This window comes from Medicago truncatula, chromosome 3, assembly GCF_003473485.1.
Source record: "Medicago truncatula cultivar Jemalong A17 chromosome 3, MtrunA17r5.0-ANR, whole genome shotgun sequence".
NCBI lineage: Eukaryota > Viridiplantae > Streptophyta > Magnoliopsida > Fabales > Fabaceae > Medicago > Medicago truncatula.
The window spans coordinates 48,756,517-48,776,306 of record NC_053044.1 but is presented as its reverse complement, the minus strand read 5'-3'; the positions used below and the strand labels follow the sequence as shown (position 1 = coordinate 48,776,306).

The window sequence follows — 19,790 nt, the reverse complement described above, 5'->3', positions numbered from 1 at the left end:
AATATAATAAAATAAATCAGAACCATATATACTAGTAGAAACTTAAGCATACTATCAAAGACAGCATTATGAGACAATCATTGGTATAGAGTCGAGGTTTAATGTACCATCTCATATATTGACATATGAATAAAAACACACAAAACATTTGAAGAAGAAGATTGACTTAAATTGATAGATATGACATTAAGATATACGGTGTTTCAGGAGATTTAAAATCGAGTAAACAAGTGGTTCATTACATCATCCTTATCTTTGCATTGCATGCTGGCAAATTAAATTGTACGATTGAGATTTGAGCACTTAACCACACCTAACCGAACAACGCACGTACATGCATGGCATGGTGCTTTGTTCCAAAACAATCATAAGCAACTTTTTGGAATAACATTGGTTCACTCATTTGCGTAAAGCCTTAAAATGCTTATCTTGAGAAGCATGATCATGATGAGTCTTATTTATGTGGTCCATTCTTTTGTTTCACGTTAAGTTAGTGCTTATTATTCATGTATTTTTCTCCGCCTAACATAATTAATTTTTGGATTCATCCTAACTCATTAATTAAAACTCCATATTGGTATAGACATTTGGAGCAAACTCATTCATATATATATTTTTGGTATATCTTGATTGGAACGCGACATATTCCTTCATATAAATCAAATTCACAAACCCCACGAAGATTTGATGGAGAGGAAGATAGGATAGTAAAAAAAAAAAACAATTGCCTTGTTCTTCTGTTCACATGAAACATCATGTGGTGGTCCAAAATAACTTGTATGACGAAATATCATATTCCTTTTCCTCTAGGAAAAATAAACATATGAAAAGAGTTCAAAGTAGTTCACTTTATTTTGGTTACAATTGCATGGCATGTCAATCAATTACATGATTGGCTGTCAATTCAGTATTGTGTACGAATTTGTACCTGATTAACCAAAGACAGCTGCCAAAAATACTCACGAGTCATTGTCGTATTGAAGAAAAAAGAATTCAAATTTGATGCGGCAATTCCGATATTCACGCAATCAAGATATATGTTGGTAGTCGTTGGAACAAAATCGGATGATCTATATTTTAATGTGGATTTTGATTATTTTTTAAAATTGAAATACATAATTTGAAATTTAAATTGTCTGATCTCGACCTAACAACCGTCTCGACTATGTGAAAGTATAAATTACCGACTAGAGGAAATTAAAGTTACAACCATCAAAGCACACATCGTTTAACACTTCTACGTAATGTACCAATGTAGAAAATTTAACATAGTATTAGAGCCGAATGACTTGTATCAATGATACATGTAAAAAAATAAAAAATAAAAAAAAATGTGTTTCTAAGATTAAAGAAGAGGAAGCATGAGGCAAATATGGAATATGCTAATAGAGTCATATAGTTGAGACACTAATGAGATTAATTCAATTGAACTTGACGTGCAGCATAATAAATATAAATCTCATATCAAATAAAAAATAGAAAGATGATAAGTTCAATGATTTCGATTATTTTTGGAGGATAGACCTCTAAAAAATCAATTAATTTGTTTAAGCATTGATTTTGTAAAATTTACAATCATATAATGCAGCTGAAATTCTGTATTTAGGCAAACTTCTCATGAGGTCAACTCTCATTTAGTTTTCTTTTCTACAATTATTGTCTTTCTGCAGCAATCAAATGACGTATAAATAAAAGCTAACAGACAAAATTGTGCCAAATTAGTGGGAAAACAGAGTAACTAAAAAATGACCTATAAATACAATATTCTATCGCTATACGCCTATTATACCTATAAATAACCAAGGCTAAAATATCATGTGACAGTGACAATTTAACAACAAAATTCCTACACCACCCACCCATACTGTACTTAGTGCAGAAGAAAGCAATATTACAAAACAGAAATAATGAAACCAATTCTGAAACAAAAAATATGAGGCTGCTGCATCATTGATCTTACGTTTCATACACTTGTCCTCTATTTTGACTTTGAGTTGAAATATTGAGCACTTTTTTTGTTGATACATAAATGAAAAAAAATATTGATACCTCTATTATTAAGAGTCAATCATAACTTTGCCCTTTTAATCCTGAGGTTTGGTGATTTCAAATCATTGGAATATTATATATTTACTGTTCACTTTGTTCCTAATTATGAAATTCTTTATGAATTATGAGAGAAAAATTGCTACTAAATGCAAAACCCTTTGCAAACTACTAGATATATTTGTTATTTTTTTTTAAAATATATCTTTTATAAATATATTACAAATTTATTTTGGAATTTGAAAATTTCAATATCAAATACATTTATACGCAAAGAGTAATTTACATAATAACCAACACAAATTACTTGTGATAAATGTTAAAATGTCTTAAAATTAAGGCTAAAATATGATTTTAGTCCCTGCAAATATGCCTCGTTTTGGTTTTAGTCCCTGTAAAAAAAAATTTGTTTTTGATCCCTGCAAAATTTTTTGTTTTTGAAAATAGTCCCTGACCCCACTTTTGTGATGATTTGCATACGTGACACATTATAATTGAACCAATTTTGTAGTTTTTGGTCCCTGCAAAATATTTTGTTTTTAAAAAAGGTCTCTGCAAAATTTTGTTTTTGAAAATAGTCCCTCCAGGGACTATTTTCAAAAACAAAAAATTTTGCAGGGACCAAAAACAATTTTTTTTTTTACAGGGACTAAAACCATATTTTAACCTAAAATTAAAGAACGATGAGCGACACTTTTGCTTTTGATGAATAATAGGAAAATCTGACCGAGTTGGTACAAAGAGAGTCTAGCTGTTTTTCAATTTCATTATTTTTATGAAAAATGTTACATAGACACCCTTTTTCTCGTACACTCTTATACACCCTATAAGAGAAGAGGAGATGAAAAAGAAAATGTATTTGTGTGAAGTCCACATAACTACGTATCAGATTTTTGTGTGAGTGTTAATGAGTGTATTGTCACTTAAGGTTGTCAATTTAACATAACTCTATTTTTATGCTGTCGTCACGAAGATATACAATTTCACTTTTTGGGATGGCCTTTATATCTCCATTGTCCATGACATCATAAAATAGAAAAAGAAGCCCCCACCTCTATCTATGTAAACTATTTTACACTAGATGAAGAGAGATATTTTGTTGAGAATTATTCATGGAAAGAGTCCTCATTCTACAAGTTAGTTTTATATATGATGAATTAAATCCGATCTAAATTATAAGATTTTGCATATCCAATTTTAAAGAGATTGAGAATTGATGAATTGGAACTTAGTGTACTTTGATTCTTCCATGATAAAAAATAATTTTGAATTAATTAATTTTATTTAAAAGTAAGTTTAATGTAAAATAATTTATATTCGCATACATTTCTGTAAAAGTGTGAACAATAACTTCGATTTAAAAATCACTTTTATACTCAAAAGTTGCAAATTATAGGTTTAAATTACCATCAATTCTATAGGCAAAATTATTTTTACTCGAGAACAATTAAACATGCCAAAATCAATTTTACACCTCAGAAATCAATTCATAAAACTTTCTTGTTACGGCTAGTGTTCAATTACTCATTCATGAAAATACATTAATTAAACAAAAGTATCCTTAACACCTGCTTTTGTAGGAGGCTCCACAGCACTATAACCATCATAAAGTAATTAAACTTTAGGTTAACTTTTCTCTAACCTCATTTCTATTTTTATTTTCCCTTTTTGAGCTCACACTGTGTATAGCAGCACATCTCATTCTTCTATTTATTCTTTTGTTTCTCATTTTCCGTTATTTGGATCCTCATCACCGATCACTGCGACAGCCGGAGCACCACTTTTGACTACTTGATTCGGGTCGGGTTGGAGAGCACCATTGGGCACATCTTCACAAATGTTAAGAACATGGTCATTTGGTTTCTGTAACTTCGTTGACTCTAGTGGAATGGCATCTTTATAAATTAAATAAATCACCATCTGAACTATACCGAAAACAAACCCTAGCGTATTTGGTATCTGCATCATCCAAGTGCAAATATTATATCACTTTTTTTCTTAACCAAGTTTCTCTTTTTTTATAAAACAAAATGTAATCAAATGATATTGTTTTACACGTGCATATGTATAATATAATAATTAATACCTAATACAAATATACGTGCTTAGAATACAACGCCCATGTTGCTCTTTGATATATTTTACATGAGAATTCATCCAATATGAACATTTCAAAAAGAATGTAGAGATGCACTCTTATCATTTTTAATAGAATAACTTATTTTTACAATAATAAAATGGGGGAAATATATATAATATTTATTAAAATATACAAAAAAATGATAAGAATGCATTTTATATTCTTTTTTAAAGGTCTATATTTGAGGCACCCGAGAACTCAACAATGTTCGTGGAGCTAGCACAAACAATAAAACATCTTTCTTTCATTATTGTTATTTTCAATTTTTCGGTATAAAAATATAAATACCAAAATTATCGTAAGTTAAAAGCAAAGCATTTCCTAGATTGTAATTAGACAACAATTATTTACTATGTAACAATATTGAATGAACTTACAGCGATATAAAAGTCGTCGATAAGAAGACCATAGAAGAACCACACAATAGCATTTAAGGTCAAAAAGAAAGACAAATTTAGCGGCATGAATGCTACACTTTTCGTCTTTATTACCTGTTTCTACAAGTAGAGATGAAACATGGAATTAAACTTTAGCATAAAATCTAGAAGGCATAATTATAAAATAAAATGATGATGACATAATCTACTTAAGAATATATAAATCTTTACATATATAATTGTTTTGAAAATTAAGAAATAACTATTATTTTCAGAAGTAAAAGAAATGTATACTTCTTCAGTTGAGAATAAGACTTATTAATTAGATTCTTAAAAAAAGACTTATTAATTAATTAGTCCCTTAAAAAAAGACGTATTAATTAACAAGTGTAAAGAAAGGACTGAAGAAATTACAATTCCGTCCACTCTCTATGCCTATGGTTTCTAGTACAAGTAAAGAATTTTTTTAACAGTTTTAGTGCACAAGTTAATGAGCCAAATATAGAAACATAGTTTTAAAAATTGTGCATTCATTATTTTGAAAGTTTAAAAACTTTTTGTTTTTAATACAAAAATTATGTTTTAATTCCTTTTTGTTAGCATGATTCTTATTTTTTGGTCAGGTTGTTAGCATGACTGACTCTATTAACTACCGTAAAACAAATGGCCAAAACATAAAAGTTAAGAAATGATATCAAATTCTCACCAAAATAAAGAGAGGAGAAGCAAATACACATATGTTAAAAACCATACATATCCATCCAATAATAGAAAGACGTTTGGATCCCTTTGTTAGGTATGTGGTTAAAATAACCATCGTACCATATCCACACACAGTTAAGAAAAGAAGCTTGATGGTCGAAAGCTGCATACACATTAAACAAAATTAACAATAATTAAAAAAAAAATAATTAGATATTTAGAAAAAGAAAGGTTTAAATTTAGATATACCCTTGCTTTATTTGAGGCATAAAGTAGGAAGATTATAATGTAAATTGCCTCTATTCCAAATCCATATATGTTAATTGTGAGGAGAAGGAGTGTAGCTTTGTTTTTGACATGTGCATAATAGATCCAAAGCATTGCACTCAACAATGCAGTAACATAAGGAACTGATTGAAACCCTTCAGTAGATTTCTTCTTGTAGATTCGGTAAAATGTTGGTCTGCATTCAAATATTTATTATTTATTTAATACTCCAAACAAGATAATTTATGGAAGATAATTACATACATATACGCAAATCGAATGAATCACTTACAATGGAGCGAGGAAGGTCATACAAGAGATGACATTGCCTATAGTTAAAAATAACACATCCATTAGCAACTTTTATTGATTTATACCTTAATTTTACATGGTTTATGTATAAGTACATTTTACGTATACATGATCAATACACATTGATCAATTAAATCATGTTTGCGGGCCTACCCACACATTACATCTGTAAAAACTTGGATAGTGTTATATTACACCCTCAATAATTTTTTTATCGGATACCTATATTACTTAACTAATTTTTATATGAATTTGTAATTATTTGATATGTAGTTAAGATTAGAGCTGTAAAAAATGGGCCAGGCTCATGGGCCAGCCCATTGGTCCATATTTTTGGGCCGGGTCGGGCCTAAAAAACTAACAAAAAATGTACTCGGACTTTTTCGGCCTAAGCCCATATGGGCCATACAAAAGTTGGGCCGGGCCGGGTTGGGCCACCGGGCTTTGGGCCGGCCCATTAGCCCATATTTCATTTTATTTTTGTTAAAAAACAACATTTTTTTAAAAAAAAATTATCAACTAATTTAAAATTTATTAACATAAAAATATTTAAATAAATAAACTTAATAAATATGGATGAATTTAACTTACAGTGTATAAATTATTAATTTGATTTAATTGAAAGAATAATCTAGAGTTTAATTATTATTCAATGTTAATGTAAAAATTATTTATATTTTTATGTCCATCCAATCATATTTTAGCAAAAAAATAATGGTGAGTAACTAATACATAAGAAAATACATAAAAAAAAGTGAATAAATTTTAAAAATAAAACATAAACGAGCCAGGCCGGGCTGGCCCATGGCCCACCCAGGCCAGGCCAGGCTCTAGAATTCACGGTCCAATCATAAACGGGCCGGATCGGGCTGACCCATTTCTATAGTCGGGTCTCTCGGGCCCGAGCCGGGCTGGGCCGGCCCATTTAACAGCTCTAGTTAAGATACGTTAATATTATTGTTATTTATTAAAAAATATTATGTAAGACGTTATTCTCAATACACCTCGTATATTAAATTATTTCAAATTTACTTTAAAAAATATATGAATGATGTATATGATATAAATTAACTAACAATCTATTGATAACTGTTGCTCTTGTTGGGTAATGAAGACCGAAGAGTATAATAAATTAGACAAAACATCTCTTGAGTGGAAAAACTCTCATGGAAAAACTCTTCGGTGATTGCATCCAAACCTTTAATTACACTCTCTCTTATTTCTTAACATTAAAAAACACAATGTTTCACTTTTATAATAGATGATCAGGATCACACTTGAGAAGCAAAAACAGGAGACAATCTCTTCCTCTATTTTAATTGTTAATTCCTTTTATTTTTTGGAAATGTGTCAAATAATAATAATGAGATGAGCTCTCAATTAATGAATAAAAAAGTAAGTGAAATATAGATATACGAAAACGAAAGAGTAAAGAAAATGATAAATTAAAGCCATAATATAAGAATTTAATCAATATGCGGCGTAAATGTGCAATTATTTTACACAATTATTTAATGTTATGTTTTTTAAACAAAATATTTAATATTGTGTTGGTACGTCAATTAACGAATATCAAACAAATAAGTTGTAATAACACAACAATACATAATTAAATGCATGTGGAAAATAATTATATACTCTGTCGGTCTATAATTAAAACCTAATTTTTTTTTTTTTTAACAATTAAAACCTAAATATAATGAGCTGCATAATATACCTATAACGCCGAAAACAAAAGCCCAATACTCGCTGTAAAAAAGGGCCATTTCGTCAAGTTGCTAGCAAGAATGGAAATTAAGAAGAATATGATTCTTGCTTCAAACAAATTAAGGCAGTCGTCTCAACACTATTTTGTTAGGTCCCATTATATCTCCACACACCAGCTGTCTGTCAATAGCAAAATAATTAAGAGATAGTACCCTAAAATAAAATAAAAATAAAAAAGTACCCTAAAAAAATTATAGATATTTTCTTGAGGCAATAGAATAGTAGATATAGATATGACGCATTAGGAATATAATGAAAATTAAATGCATACACTGTGTCTCCTTAAAAAAAATGCATACCTGTGTTTGAACGATGAAATTAATATTAGAAAAAAAAAAAAAAAAGATTTTTAAGCAATTTAAACTTTTCAGTTGAACTTCTTTCATTTCAAATTTTTTGGGTCAAATTTAAAAATATGAAAATAGAGCAACATTTTGGGACCAACTTTCAATTTTAAGTAAATTTTTAGGCATTAATTACAAAATATTGAGGATAAAATTGAAATTAACGTTGTATAGAGTAGTCAAGAAATTTCAAATTTTTAATTTTAAGTGGTATTTGAAATTTTCTGAACTAAGTTTGCAAAATATTTCATAAAATACCTCCAATCTTAGAATTCTTCAAATCTATCATTCAATCAATTGATTTATTTTGAAGAATTTGAAATACTCTATAAAATTACATTATATCAAAAAACTCACTCGGGTACATCATATCATTTATTTAGATATTCAAAAAAAAAAAAAAAAAACCCATGTCTTTTATTTTTTTATTTTTAACTTTTGTGAACAACCTATCAAAACTGAACCCACTTGAGTTTACTTGGTGGTGTTGACTTGAGACCTTAGAGTGTGCTCCTCCTCCTCAAGGTCGCAAGTTCGATTCTCACTGTTGTTAATTTGAGTGGGCTAGTTTAACTTGAAAGAAAAACAAAACTGAAAAAAAGATGAAAATTAAAATGTACTATGCTTATGCTGAATAACCATGAAAATGCCTAACACCAAAAGAGAAACATACCAGACTCGAGAAGAGAAAACACATCAGGACTCATCCATCATCCTAGCCATAGGAAAAACAAAAAGCTAATTATAATTCTATGTGAAGAACACCTTTCCACATTGGCTATTTATGGTGTGTCACAAAATATACGATTTTAAGCATTCAACTCACAATATCAGTCCTAAAACCTACTACAAATAACTTATTCATTGCATTCTCTCCTTGCTGCTAAGAAAAGCCAGGTGGGGTGGATTTGGCTCCTCTACTTCACCAAACTCAGCTTTAGACTTTTATTAGATATTACAGTCGGCATCACCACCTTTGCTAGATTCAAGTCCACTTGCTGGCCATCCCCTTCAATATTTTCATTGGCACCATTTCTTTACATTTTTTTTTTAGGGATAGAAGCAACCATTCTTTACATAACTAGTAGTATTAATTATATACATATAATTTGTGAATTAATGTGTATATTTATTTATTTATTTAATTGATATGTATAAATTATATTGTGAATCAATTATTATAGTTGGGTCAATAGAAATGTTTGGTTTAAATTAAAATCATCATAAAAGTTGGATTTACAATTTGTTGTGATTGTTTGACTATATAAAAGCTTTACATTTTATTCAGTAAATAGATAAAATGAGATAGACAATGAAAATTCACGGTTATACTTAGATGTCTAACCTTGAAGAGTCTTAGAGCCGAGGAATGATCACTTTCCACCAATGAATATTCTAATTTTAATTTTTTTTTTTTAATATTATTGCTACATCCTTTTAATATTGATCATTGCATTTTTATGACCATTTATCTATCACAAAATTGGAAAGATTGCGATAAGCTTAGCTGTTGAAAGGTTTTTACATTTGAGTGAAATAACTTTATGGCTAAAATATGGTTTTGGTCCCTGCAAATATGCTTCGTTTTGATTTTAGTCCCTGTAATTTTAGTTTTTAGTTTTTGGTCCCTGCAAAATATTTTGATTTTGGAAATAGTCCCTGGCCCCACTTTTGTGATGATTTGTATATGTGGCGCATGATGACTGAACCCATTTTGTAGAAAAAAGTCCATACAAATTATTTTGTTTTTGGAAGTAGTCCCTACAAAGGTGACAAATCATCACAAAATTGAGGCCAAGGACTATTTTCAAAAATAAAATATTTTGCAGGGACCAAAAACTACAAAAAAAATTACAGATACTAAAATCAAAACGAATCATATTTACAAGGACCAAAATCATATTTTAGCCTAACTTAATTATCAATTACCAGAAGTCTAAGACATTTAATCAATGACCATTTTAACAATATATTTATTTTAGTATGGTTTGTTATACAACTCAAATGTATAATGTGAGATTCGTTGTAGCTCCTATTGCATAGGCTGAGTCCGATAAATACTGCTCATATTTTTTTTTAAGCAAATGGATTTTAGATGGTAAACCTTTCTGCTCCAGTTCCTTACTTCGTCCAATTTTCCAATTCTTTGTTCAAATGTAGGATATGTGGCAAGTAAAATACCAACGGTTGAGATTAACAAAGTTTCACCGTTCCTCTCCCTTTCACGTCTTCTGCTTCATTGAGTCGTCATCTTCCTTTTGTCGCGTTACCTGGAAGCCGTCGTGAAGGCCAACCGCTCCGACGTGATTCTCCACCACTGCGCCATCTACCTTCTGCCGTGTTACCAGGACGCCGCCGTGAAGGCCCGTCGCTCCGTCTAGGTTCGCCGCCACTGTGTATTTGTTCATGAATTGATTACACTGCAAACTAAACTCTGCATAAAATCTGCAACATTGAGCATCACTATTGCATAATTAAATCTGCATTATTTCTTGAATTGGTGAATTCCTAGTAGACCTTGAATTGATTAGTCACCATATAACTTCACAGCCCTAAACTAGGAAAGGGGCAGATGCAGTGGAACTTGAAAAGCTGATTCCACAATGGAATTAAAACAGTGATTCAACGGCGGCGTAAATATGCAGCGGAAAAACGGCGGAGTTATGGTGGTGATACGACAGCGAGAGTTGAGATGACCAAGCAGGAGACGTGAAAGGGAGAAAAAGTATGGAGGATACGGTTGACAAGAAGAGGAACAGTGAAACGTTATTAATCTCAACCGTTGGTATTTTACTTACCACGTGTCCTACATCTGAACAAAGAACTGAAAACTGGAGGAAGTAAGCAACTGGAGCAAATCTGTATTCTTGCAGCATCGTAAATATATTGTCCCTGTAAGCTTATACATACAGACGCCAAACTAGATAGCAAAAAAAAAAAAAAAAGTTTTGTGAACATTTGTGATGGTGAGTTGGTAACGGAAAATGAGTCGTCCGCCAAAACAAACAACGATCCAAACGCTCTTTCGAGCCAACCAGACCCAATATGCAACAAAACAAATATGAGAAAACTTGATCCAAACAAAACTGAAACAGCATGGCGATGCCTAGATCTTCGATCACAAAGATAACCTATCATCAAACAAAGTTCATATCGAGGGATGAACAAACGATAGAGTTCATCACAATCCATCAACGATACAAGAAGCAACCTCGATGGATATCAACAACAACGATCCTTCGAAACAGAGGCAGAAGATTTGGAAACAAATCACCACGCAAAAAAGTTTCTCATTCGTGAATGTTTTCTCAAATTTAGGAAAATTGATGGTTTGATCATTCATGAAGGTAGCTACATTGATAATCATTAGATTAAGATTAATTAATAGATTTTTTTTTTAAATAGTTAAATAATCAAGTGTGAAATTTGAAATTTATTATCTCAATCCAATGACTACCGATGTGAATTGAGGGCATATATTATTATAAGAAAAATGTTACCTTATGCCCTTAAGGCACATGTTAAGATTCTAAATATAAAAATTATATACATGGGAAATTGTGCCAATTTATTTCTCATATAATTGAAATTGTGCCAATATTTAATGTTTTTCAATAAATATTTTTCTTTTTATAAAAACCTTAACATGTGGCATAAGGGCACAAGTTAACACGATGCTTATTATAATTAGGTTGAAGTAAACAAAAGAGAAATTACATAAAAAGTGATAAAGTAAAAACAAGTTAAAATCCACAAGTAGAGAGAGGAAGATACAGACGTCAATATCTACACCGTCTCTTCTCCTTTATATGCGTCTTAAAATATTACACGTAATTCGAATTTCACACAAACAAATTAAAGAGAGATGGAGATTGTGCCCGCCAACTATTTCTCTTCCATTAAACTTCACAACCACTATCTTTCTCCTCTGTTTTGTTGATATTAATGTTGTCATTTTCATTCTTAACCTTTGTTTTGTCCTGAGTTACTTGGTCTTGTTTCTTCTCTTTCTCATCATGTTCTTCATCTTGTTTCTCTTCCTTTTTCTCCACAATCACCATATCAACAACACTCACTTCTAGTTTCTTCTCATCATTTGTTGTTTTACTTGGAACTACTACGTTTTCAATTTCTTTGTCGACAATGTCTCCTTTATGTTCTGGTAGCTTCTCATCAATTACGGGTTTGCTGTTTCTGTACATTGCATAGAGTGTGATCTGAACTATTCCAAATGTTAACCCCACAACGTTCGGGAGCTGTCCATAAAAAAAAAAAACATAAGTTTTGTTATGTATTATTCCATAAAGACAAAATAGCAATTAATTAATACAAATGCAAACATAAAACAAATGTTTGAAATTCTGTTACGTCACGCGTCATTAGAGAAAGACATTTTCATAGTAGATACACTCACTATACTAAAAAAGTTTAAACAACATAGTAGATGAATGATGAGAACTTACAGTAACATAGATATCTCGGAGAGAAAGACCATACAACAGCCACATAACCGCGCTTATGAGGAGGAGAACTGAAAGTGGAAAAGGAAGGAACTCTACACTTTTGGTGCGAATAACAACTCTCTACAAGATGATTAAAACCATGCATGGATGAGAAATTAATTAAGCTTAAAAATAATAATTTAAAAAGCTAATTCAAGCATGTCGGTAAGAATGTTAATTAAGATGCACTCACGATAATGCTTAAAGGGGCAGCAAAAACACTAGTAGCAAAAACTACACAAATCCATCCAAGAAGCTTGATACGTCCTTCTTCTTGTTTTGCTAGGAAGTGAGTTAACAAGACAATCGTGCCAAATCCCACAAAGTTCATCAACACAATCATCCTCAATGTTGACATCTACATAAGAACAATTTTTTTTAAAAATTAATATGTTTATCATGGATATATAATTCATGACATCTAGAGTATTCGAAAATTTTAAAAAGAGATGTTATTGTGACAACTAATAACATCCTAGCAACTTTAGCTATGCAAGTAAAATTTAATATGCATATCACTCTTATACACGTACCCTAACTTTCTTGGGGCAGTAAGTAACAAAAACTGCGAGGTAAATTGTCTCTATCACACAACCGAATGCATTGATGGTGATAAGAAGAGTTTCACCCTTCTTGGTATAGGCATAAAACATCCAAAGCATTGCACTAAATAGTGCAGCCACATATGGAATTGATTGGAAACCTTCTGTTGATTTCTTCTTACAAATTCGATAAAATGTTGGTCTGCAAAAATATAATATAGTTTTATTTTCAAAGTTCATCATCATCATATATTAAAATTTACAATTAAGTGAAGTGGATTGAAAATATTATTGTTTCTACTTACAGTGGTGCTAGAAAGCACACAAAGGATGAAATGTTGCCTAGAACTCCAAAGGCAAAAGATAGATGACTGTGGTGGGACGACATGGTAATTGTTATGATCTTATGAAAACTCTTTCTTTCTCTCTCTCTCTGAATAGTCCCTTGTGAGAAGGGAGAGAAGGAAGGTTTAAATTGAAGACCAAACTCTAGCTTAAATTTTGTGTCACAAACACTGATATGAATATGAGTATTGGTGAGTCTTCTTATATATAAGGTAGATGGTTCATGCATGGGGTACTGTGGGGGGATGTTTAGCTGTGCTATTTTGCGTGGACATTATGGAACTATGAATTAATCATTGCTTTCCACCACATTATTGCTTTGAAAGCCACACGAAACAAAAACAAAAGCCAAAATATAATTATCTGTTTGCTTTTTGGGGATAAAATGTCTTAATTTTATACAAATTAATGAATTTTGCTTTAAGTATAACATTAAAAATGTTGTTAAAATAAGTATTAGCATTCATTAATTTTTTAAATAGTATTGATTATTGTTATTATTATTATTATTATTATTATTATTATTATTAATATCACATAAAGTGAAGTGGTAGACAAGTTAAGTAAGGCAAAAACTTTTTCTTATACTAACAATTCATCATTTTTCTCACGCCAAACGCACCATGATTGCCAACTCAATACTCCCTTTCAATTTAAATATAAACAACAACAAAAACATTTCAAGTTAATTAAAAAAAAATTGATTTGAAATAGTTAGTTTTTTCCTCCTTAAGTACAACTTAGGTGGCAAAAAGTTGCAATCACATTTTCTATGTTTGGCTTGGAGGTTCAATCAGATTTAGTTCTCCTTCCTCGTGAGCTTAACTCAGTTGGTATAAACAATTTATAATATATACAAGGTTTGAGGTTCGAACTTCGGCCACCACAAAAAAAAAAAAATAGTTCTCCAAAATCAGCTTCATTATAATTTAAGTTCTTTTTCTTGATATAAAACATGTATCTGAGTTCGGTACTAGGAATTCACCAAGATCAGAGAAAGACTCAAGGTCTCATGTGCGCTAACAAAGATGTATACAAACAAACTCACTTGGGTTGTTCTGGTGGTATTGGTTTGGGACTTGTGAGTATGCTCCTCCTCGAGGTCTCAGGTTCGATTATCTTCAGTGTCAATTCAAGTGGACTAATTTAGCTTCTTAAAAAAAAGATGTATACACACAATCACATACAACGAGACTTAAATAATTTCTCACTAACTGAACAAAACTAATTTGACCATTAATATTTAAGTTTATATCAATAAAAATTAAAAAGGAGTAATTTTTAAAAGACAAAGAAGTAAATATATTTTAGATGCTATAAAAGTATGAGTTTTCTTTCCTAAAAAAATAAAATAAAAGTATGAGTTTTCGAATGTAATCCCTACAAAAGAATATTCATTTTTAGTTTATACTTTATATAGTTTTACAAAAAATAATAATAAAATAAGAGTGCTTTTAGTCCTTGCATTTAGTTTACATAAAATTAAAATAAGGACTATTTTTTTTTTAGGACTAATCTCAAAAAAACAAAAAAAATATATTTTGTGGGATGTATATGAGTTGATTGTTGTTATTGTATAATAGGATCATTTGAGGGCTTGCAAATGGATGTGAAGATCGGTTATGATGCCTTCTTCTCTTATTGAGATGTCTTCTTCTATTGTGAATCATCTACACCTTCTTTATGGTGTTGCTTTAATAATTTGGAGTTCCATCACAATATAAGTAATGTCTAACAATTTTTTTTTATTTAAGAATTAAATTCGAATTCTTTAGAACGATTCGTCATTTGATGTCCTACAACTTATTGATTCATAAAAAATTATTCTTGAATATAATTTATTAAATTTTAAATATAATCGTCATCGTAAGTTTAACCTAATTGATGAGAACTTTAAGGCTGAAGTTCGAATCTCAACAACCCACTTATTTATCTTGCCGTGTGAATTTTAAGCCACTATGCTACTTGACTATAATAAAAAATATAAAAAAATGTTGAATATAATCTATCAAAATATATTCAAAATGGAATGGAGTTAGTTTTTTTGTGTCCTTTCAAATAAGAAAGTTGTAGTTAATGCTTGGCTGGCCCCCAAGTTACTTAATCACGCGTACAAACCCTCCAGGCCACCACTTCCTCACGTGACACTTCTCCATTATTTGCATTCATTCCCACACCCTGATCATGATATTCAGTCTAACAATTTCGACATTTTACCAGTTAAGCTAAGAGTTGCAGATCAATCAACATTTATTCTAAACTATGAGAATTAAGGTCATTTGAGTGGTATTGAATTTTGATGATATTATTGTACGTATTTTAATGAGAGATAATGATAAAATAATGATTAAATAAAGAATTTTGCTAACGAGTGTTTTAAGAGCATTCTTTAAGGATTTCAATTAGAAAATTATTCATTAAAAAGCCAAAGACTTCAATTTTTAGTGCATTGAATGCGCAAATTTCAAAGTTCCAAATGATTATATGATATTTTTTTATCACATCTGGACGGATTGCTGCTCGAAACAAACACCTTTTTTATCACACCAGATCATCCCTAATATGAAATCTTTTTATATGATAGAATAAATTACACTTTCCTTCTCTCAAAGATGTTTAAACTACACTCTCCTCCCTCTTATGTTAAAATATACACTTCCCTCCCCTCTTATTCAAAGCATATTAGAAAAAATTTCGCTCCCCTCCCCTAAGAGAAGCTTGAATTATACTCCCCTCCCCTCTTATGTTAAAATCCACACTTTACTCCCTCAATATTTTTTTTTTTATTTCTAATAATCTAACAAAAAAATTAATAATCTAACACACATTCAGAAAAAAAAAATAGTATTGCGGGGATATTTTAATATAATAAAAAATGGCTTAATTACCTTTTTGGTCCTCTAACTATTTAGTTGGTATCAGATTGATCCTCTAACTAAAAATTGATTTATTTCGGTCCTCTAAGTTTCTCACCGTTACTACATTTAGTCATTTTTGTTAGTTTTATTCAAATAAATGTTAGGGTTTGTTTGAATAAAATCTCCTAACATTTATTTGAATAAAACTAACAGAAAGGACTAAATATAGTAACAGTGAGAAACTTAGAGGACCGAAATAAATCAAATTTTAGTTAGAGGACTAATCCGATACCAATTAAATAGTTAGAGGATCAAAAAGGTAATTTAGCCATAAAAAATTGAATACATATCTTTTGCTATTTTTTATTCACAATTTCATACTAGTTTTAAACCCTATTATAAAATATGAAACAACCCAAAATAAAGTTAAAATATATGAAAAATTACTAAAGACAATAAAGCATTGCTATTTAAAAGTTAATTTTATACTCTAAATTATAAAATCAATAGAAAAATATTTAAATTTAATTATGATTGACATTTAAATTATAAAGATTTGAATTAATTTTTCTTAATTGGTGGTTAAAAATTAATATATAATAAAAATATTTATTTATTTTAAAATAGATTAAAGTGTAGTGCATATTTAATTATTAAGGGAAGAAGTTGTAATTCAAGCATCATATAAGAGAAGTGAGCATATATTATAACATAAGAGATGAGGATAGTGTAATTCAATTATAGTGTAATTTACACTATTTTTTATATAGCTTGTTTACACTATTTTTTATATAGCTTGTCTTTAATTTGTTTAGCAGTGCTTTATTTGATTTGAGTACCAAGTCGCCAAACTCACCTGACTGAACCAACCATCCATCCACTACTATTAAAAGCAACCTATTAAATAATAAAATCCCTAAAAATCCAATGATTTATAGATGTAAACAAACGGACACGTGTAAAATGGGTTTACAGTCATGCACTATTGCTTTACATTTTAGAGGAGGGTAACATTGTTTATGTTTATTTGTTTGTTGAATGGCGACTGATTCATATTTAAAATATGTTTTATATTGATCAAACTGCTATTGTGCTCTATTTTCTCATATCTTTTGACTATCACGCTTGAACAAAGCTCTCTTCACTGGGAAACCAAGTGACAAGTGTAAATGTTCAATCTGTTGAGAATGAAACGTATCTAATTTTACGATATTTAATTATTATCCGTGAAATTCACTTGCTTTTCAGCTGCTTTGTTCGACCGTACAATAGAACAGTACAACTTTGAATGTGATTCATTTTTAATACAAGTTTAATTAACGGTGAGACTTCGGTTACTTCCCGAAGAATTGTAGAACAATACTAGCTATATATATATATATATATATAAGTAAAAATTATGAATTCAGAAAGATATTTTAATTTTCTTTAAAATATATGAAATTTAAATCTCTTACCACATAAACTAATTTATTATTGATATTTATATTCGCTAATGTTCAAGATATTTCACTCATCTTTATCTATATAAAGTAAAGTTTAAAAGATCCAAAATCTCCTTCGTAGGTATGGTTGGGCTCCAAAGTGGTGGGTGCATGCAGGGTTTTAGATATAGGGCATATAACAATTTAAGCTTATGCTATCTAGTTTAATTAATGTCAATAGTTAGACTTTACTTTAGCTTCTCTTCCATGATTAGCACGTACGTTTCATACTAGTTTTTCCACGTTGATAATTTATTCAAATTCAAATAGCAACCCACTTATTAAAAAAATAGTAAACCACTTAATTTAATTCATACTTTTTATAAAAGAAACCCCTTATTTACATATTAAATTTATAAATTATAAAATAAATATTTTTTTTGTAAAAAAAAAAATACACATAATTATATAAAAATGATCTATTATAGCATTAATTAAGAAAGCAAATATAAAGAAATTGTGTGAGAAAACGTTTTTTTTTTTAAAGATGTGTTAGAAAACGTTGTTATCAACTTTTAGAGATAAAAAATTGTTATTTAAAATACAAAACATCCATTATTTACTTTTTTAACCATTATCTTAGCGCATTGTTCTTTAATAATTCAAACAAACGTGTACTTTTCTTTTCGTTCATGGTAACATTTACGGTAGTGTGGGATTTGTTGTCGCGTTTAGAAACTGGATGCAATTATTATGGATTAACGGTCGCTAGTACAGGTCAGGTGGATTCAACAATGTAATTTTGAACCAAACTTTACATTAATATACATTCTTTTTTTGAGGGATCTACATTAGTATACATAAAGTTATTAGAAAGTGCGTTTTAAAAAGTTTAAAAAAATTAAAATAATGATGTTACAGATGAGATAGACTTACACAGATACAACGAAGTCTCCATTTAATCTCTTGCTTGTCTTTTTGTGTTAAAAAAATGCATGTGCGCTCCACGGGATTTGTTTTTCGGTTTCAATGGAGACACAAAAAAGAAGAACAAATAGGAACCGTCGAAGTATATATAATTAATGATCATGTTCCTTTGCAGGAAAAGAAACTCATAATGATCATGTTTCATGTGTGCAATATTGCTTAAGCATAGTTCTAACACATTAATTGTGGGAGACTAGTTTATTCAACTATATTCAATTATTGTTTGTAAAAATATTGATTAATATTTCTTGATTTTGAAGATTAAATGATAATAATTAACTGTTAGTGATGGAAAGCAAAATCAAGGAGAGAAATTAATGACGGAAAAAATAAAATTCCTAACAATTTCTTTAGTTACAAAATTTAATGACGGAATTTAAAAGAAATTTCATATTTTTCCTCACTAAATTTTGTTTTTTTAGTAGTGTATATAGATCCAATCCCATTGGCAATTTAGCAATGTTTAAATTAAGATAATCAAAATTATGATTTTTTTGAATTTGTAATTGAAAGGTTTTTTCATTTTCTGACGATTAGTCTGGATACTAGAATTCACAATTAAGGTAAATAATTGGAGTTATCGGAGTGCATTTATATGCTCACGCAAACTTCATTATTCTCGTTCACTTTTTTTATCAAACGGCTGCAACAACTAGAGTAATATTGAATCTTTTTTTTGTTTTTTTTACGTAAAATTGAGTCAAATGCGCGTCGCCAACCAAATCATGCACTACGTAAAGACGTATGATTTGGCAAGAAGCAAAACTGCAAAAGTAAAGAGTTTCGTAAGGTTCTAATTATTCTGAGTGGTACATTACCTCCCTGTTCAGAATTAATTATACATGATTGAAAATATGTAATTCATACGTGTATATACTCTTGTGGCTCAAACTTCACAGGTGGTTCTATCATATTTTCATCAATCACCATATATATATATATATATATATGATTGATTGATATTTTTACATGTTATTATTATTTATATATGACATAATAATTATCTTGTATATTTACTTAGATTTTATTTTTGTGAAGCTCATAGAGCTAAGAATGGTGCCCTACAAATGCATGGGGCTCCTTGTTGTGTGACTGTGACTCATCTCATGTAGGTCTAAGTACGTGGACGGATACCTGAAATAGTCTAGAATTTCCTAAAAGAGTCACCGTTGGATGA

The 19,790-nt window shown here is 29.9% G+C and overlaps 2 protein-coding genes across 4 annotated transcripts; both read right to left on the bottom strand.

Moving 5' to 3' along the window:
• Positions 1-3,464: 3,464 nt before the first annotated feature.
• LOC11431236 (bidirectional sugar transporter SWEET14) lies at positions 3,465-8,925 on the bottom strand. 3 transcript variants are annotated; one of them, XM_024778584.2, is made up of 8 exons: positions 8,629-8,922; positions 7,883-7,910; positions 7,562-7,731; positions 5,825-5,861; positions 5,515-5,728; positions 5,270-5,428; positions 4,564-4,683; positions 3,465-4,005 (listed from the first exon to the last, which is right to left on the bottom strand). In XM_024778584.2, exons 3-8 carry the CDS (start codon positions 7,608-7,610, stop codon positions 3,772-3,774), a joined length of 813 nt encoding a protein of 270 aa, XP_024634352.1. In that variant the 5' UTR covers positions 7,611-7,731; positions 7,883-7,910; positions 8,629-8,922; the 3' UTR covers positions 3,465-3,771. The 3 variants fall into 3 exon arrangements, with proteins under 3 accessions (XP_024634352.1, XP_024634353.1, XP_024634351.1); XM_024778585.2 differs by lacking the exon at positions 7,883-7,910 and having other exon boundaries at positions 4,564-4,677; positions 8,629-8,925; XM_024778583.2 differs by lacking the exon at positions 7,883-7,910 and having other exon boundaries at positions 8,629-8,920.
• A 2,696-nt stretch (positions 8,926-11,621) lies between these two features.
• LOC11431164 (bidirectional sugar transporter SWEET12) lies at positions 11,622-13,532 on the bottom strand. Its single transcript, XM_003602730.4, has 5 exons — positions 13,305-13,532; positions 12,991-13,201; positions 12,651-12,815; positions 12,419-12,538; positions 11,622-12,211 (listed from the first exon to the last, which is right to left on the bottom strand). Exons 1-5 carry the CDS (start codon positions 13,385-13,387, stop codon positions 11,855-11,857), a joined length of 936 nt encoding a protein of 311 aa, XP_003602778.1. The 5' UTR covers positions 13,388-13,532; the 3' UTR covers positions 11,622-11,854.
• Between the last annotated feature and the right edge of the window lie 6,258 nt (positions 13,533-19,790).